Below are 4,313 nucleotides of genomic sequence, written 5' to 3'. Positions count from 1 at the left end.
GTCTTAGAATTTAGTTCAAATTGAAGGTATAACCAGAGGCTATCACTACTCCTAATCTAGGTAATACTAGTGAGCACAAATACAGTGTCTTCAATGGCAAACACCCACTTTTCAGTATTATGCCAAACTTATTAAAGAACATGATACTGGCATTTTTACAATGATAGGATAATAAAAATCATTAGAGCAATTTATCAGGTTTATAATGCACATCAAGAGAAAGTGTGTCAATGTGGAGAACAGTGTGTAAATTGTTGAGTATAGTCAGGCAGAAGTGAGAAAATTAAGACAAACCATGCTGGGTAAAAATACATAGGAACAAGATTTCAGCAGGCAATGTTAAGCAGAGAAGCACCACATAGAAGTATGGAATCATTGTTTATTCAATGGATGCCCTATTCTGGGTTCGCAGCTGGAAGGTAGAAATACACTTGGAGATGCAGAGGTCCCTTATCCTCTTCATGGGTTTTACCCAATCAAGACAGTTTTCTCAGTCATTCTCACATGGAAGCAAGGGTCTTTATGCCATGATCTCAGTTGTGGGCTCTTTCAATTATGCTTTCTCCACTGCTAGACTTAAGTATCCTGTAAGTGGAACAGATTTTCTTCCCCAGAAGAGCAGCTGGGGACAACAGTGGGGAATCAGGTGTCAATGATTATAAGAATTTAATCAACCCTACAGAGCCCTCTAGTGGTGAATAGTCACATTCAACTGATTCATGACCCATTATTATATCCCAATGAGGACTCCAGTAACAGACCTCCCATAGTTAATTAAACCAAAGGTGCTCTCCAGTTAGCACACCTTCTCTATTGAGAGAGGTGCTTGAGGGCTTAATCTAGGAGAGCTTCCTTGTCAGATGCTTTGACCCTCAAGAGGAGAGTTCTTGCACACAGGAATCATAAGCCTCTCTCCCTGGTCCATGTCCTTGGATGCAATGTGCAAGAATCATGACACAGAAAAATTAACAGAAAGAAAAAAAGAAAAGACAGACAGACAGACAGAAAGAGAGAGAGAAAGAGAGAAAGAGAGAGAGAGAGAGAAAGAGAGAAAGAAGGAAGGAAGAAAAGAAAAGAAAAGAAAAGAAAAGAAAAGAAAAGAAAAGAAAAGAAAAGAAAAGAAAAGAAAAGAAATAGCATTGTGGTGCAACTCATGGGTTTACCGTAAATTTAGGTAAAGTGGGGGCTGGTGCTGTGCCATAATCATTAAGCCTCTGCCTGTGGCACTGGTATCTCATACAGGTGCTGATTCATGTCTCAGCTGCTCCACTTCCAATCCAGCTCTGTGCTAATGACCTGGGAAAGCAGTGGAAGATAGCCCAAGTGTTTGGACCCCTGTACCCATGTGTGAAGAAGCTCATGGCTCCTGGCTTTGAGTTGGTCCAGCTCTGGCCATTGTGTCCATTTGTGGAGTGAACTAGCAAGTGGAAGACCTCTCTCTCAGTCTTTCCCCTTGTCTATCTGTGACTGCTTGTCAAATAAATAAGTAAATATTTTTAAAAATTAGACAAAGTGACATTTATCTGTGTAATTTCTGTTCTATAAGTAAATCAGAAATTAGAGACTAATCATAATTGGTTTTCAAATTTCCTATAAATCAAAAATTTACCTCTTGCAGTATCACACAGTAAAATTTACTTTTTCAAAGAGGAACAAGTTTAACAAGAGCCTTCAAAGAACTTTCTATGATGATCAAATTAACTGTTGCCAGAAAAAAATTGTAAATTTTAGGAAGGCTGATTAGAAAAAAATCAGATATGTCTTCTTCTATCCACATGACTTTGTGAGATTAAGAGAGTGCTTTGTTTCAACTTTTTCTTATTGATGAATATTGTCACTTGAAATTTTTTCTTTAAAACTAAATACTAATTACCAGTAATCAATCATCCAAATAAGTACAGGATAATATACATTAATTATTTTTTATTCAGCACATCATAGTGACAAATGTGCAGTGATAGCACATTTATAGTCTTTTCTGGACTCTATTAAAATATTTATTTAGTTTTTTCTTGAATCTATTTTGCTTTCTTGGTTTCTTTTTTTAAAAGGATTTATTTATTTGTTTATCTGAAAGTCAGACTTACAGAGGAGGGAGAGGGTGAGAAAGGGAAAGAGAGAGAGAGAAAGAGAGATAGAGGAAGAGAGAGATCGTCCACCTGCTGGTACACTCCCCAAATAACTACCATTGCTGGGGCTGGGCCAGGCAAAAACCAGGAGCATGGAACTCCAACTGGTTCTTCCATAAAAGTGGGAAGTGTCCAAGTACTTCAGCAATGTTCTGCTGCTTTCCTACACACATTAGTAGTGAACTGGATCAGAACTGGCACTTGAACCTGAGTTCATCTGGGATGCCAGCATTGTGAGCAGCTGCTTAATCTGCACCAAATGCTGGCCGCTGTTCTTGATTCTTAAAGGAAGGACACAGTAATGTCTAGCTGAAGAGAGATATGTACCAGACTTGAGTTTTACTATGGACAGATGACAGACACTGTAGATTTAGCTGAGTTTATGCCCAAGGGGTAGGATTCATTTAAGTTTCTTTTTTTAAAGATATGTTTTATTTACTTGAAAGACAGAGTTACAGAGAGAGCCAGAGCCAGAGTGAGAGCGAGAGCGAGAGAGAGAGAGAGATGTCTTCCATTCCACTGGTTCTCTCCCCAGTGACTGCAATGCCCAGAGCTGAACTGATCCAAGCCAGGAGCTTCTTCCAGGTGTCCCATGTAGGTTAGGGGCCCAAGGACCTGGGCCATCTTCCACTGCTTTCCCAGGCCATAGCAGAGAGCTGGATCAGAAAAGGAGCAGGCAAGACTTGAACTGGTGCCCATAAAAGATGCTGGTGCTGCAGGCTAGGGCTTTAACCCACTGCACCATAGCACTGCCCCCATTTGGGTCTTCTAACAAATCCTGGTGTTAGCTTGACTTGTAAATAGAGACAATTAATAAATTGGTAAATAATAGAGATATCTTTTGTTTATTTATTTATTTATTTTTTTTAACATGAATATGGCTAATTATAGAGACTAGTCCCTGTTTTTCTTTATTAACAACGTGACCTGATTACAATTTTTAAAGTCTAGACTAGTTTTCCATACGTTTTACATACTTTATTCTGACATCGTATCTTTTAAAAACAAGAGGACGCAAACATTTGCACTGGGCAGTGCCGTTTTTCTTTAGGCGGGTTTCACTTCCTTCCTTGGGCTTTTTGTCATCGGCAAATAAGTTCTCATTGCAGTGCTGCCCGCACGCTGTGAAGGGAGCCGGGGCCATCTTCAAAGCGGTACTCCCCTGGGCTGACTCACTGATCGGCTGCATCATTTCTTCTAGGACATTTGTAACAGATACAACATACACAGGATTTCAGTTTGGGGGTTTTTTTTTTCCTTTTTTTCTTTTTTAAATAAGTGTGTTTTCTGCTTCTCATTCATATTTTCTTTTCTTTGAATATATTGCACAATATTTTATTATTAAAAAAGGTTTTATGTCTCAGGCAAAAAGTTCTTCTCCTGGGCCGGCGCCGTGGCTCAATAGGCTAATCCTCCACCTTGCGGCGCCGGCACACCGGGTTCTAGTCCCGGTTGGGGCGCCGGATTCTGTCCCGGTTGCCCCTCTTCCAGGCCAGCTCTCTGCTATGGCCAGGGAGTGCAGTGGAGGATGGCCCAGGTGCTTGGGCCCTGCACCCCATGGGAGACCAGGAAAAGCACCTGGCTCCTGGCTCCTGCCAGGATCAGCGCGGTGCGCCGGCTGCAGCGGCGGCCATTGGAGGGTGAACCAACGGCAAAGGAAGACCTTTCTCTCTCTGTCTCTCTCTCTCACTGTCCACTCTGCCTGTCAAAAAAAAAAAAAAAAAAAAAAAAAAAAAAAAAAAAAAAAGTTCTTCTCCTTCCTTCAGGAGGTGCTAATGCGCATTGTTTTCTAGAAGAGGTAAGTGGTTGTCTGTGTGGCCATCCTCAAAAGGGACAGAAGTGACGGGCTTAGAGGATCCAAGTCGGAAACGACAGCAAATTATTTCAACTATAAATTTCCCAATTCCATGTAACATTCCTGTTGTTGAAAAGATCCCTCCAACTATGCCACAAAGCCGCACAAAAAACTGCCAGAACGGCATGTGCTCCTCAGTCACTGTCACCATCAGAGAGCTGAGGTCGTACTTCATGAATATCCCCGAGACGCCGTGGCTGCCCGCAGCGTGGTTGATGATGCGTTCCCTTTCTGTCACAGAAAACTGATGGGTATCTGCTGAAATCTTGTAAGTATGTAGCTTTGTTGGCACAATTGTAATAAAATACTGGAACATCTGGTTGTGATCT

At 41.2% G+C, this 4,313-nt stretch overlaps 1 protein-coding gene across 1 annotated transcript in view; it reads right to left on the bottom strand.

The window, feature by feature from the left end:
* Nucleotides 1-3,876: 3,876 nt before the first annotated feature.
* Nucleotides 3,877-4,313, bottom strand: part of LOC149120263 (endoplasmic reticulum-Golgi intermediate compartment protein 2) — a 1,233-nt gene continuing 796 nt past the window's right edge. The window contains exon 1 of the mRNA XM_089321531.1: nucleotides 3,877-4,313. This exon is cut by the window's right edge and continues 796 nt beyond it. Coding sequence (XP_089177657.1) covers nucleotides 3,902-4,313 — 412 coding nt within the window. The 3' untranslated portion in view covers nucleotides 3,877-3,901.

Source organism: Oryctolagus cuniculus, chromosome 19 (assembly GCF_051225735.1).
Source record: "Oryctolagus cuniculus isolate XC-2025 breed Fujian yellow rabbit chromosome 19, ASM5122573v1, whole genome shotgun sequence".
NCBI classification, from domain to species: Eukaryota; Metazoa; Chordata; class Mammalia; order Lagomorpha; family Leporidae; genus Oryctolagus; species Oryctolagus cuniculus.
Note: the sequence above shows the minus strand (reverse complement) of the source record. Positions and strands in the feature narration are given on the sequence as shown.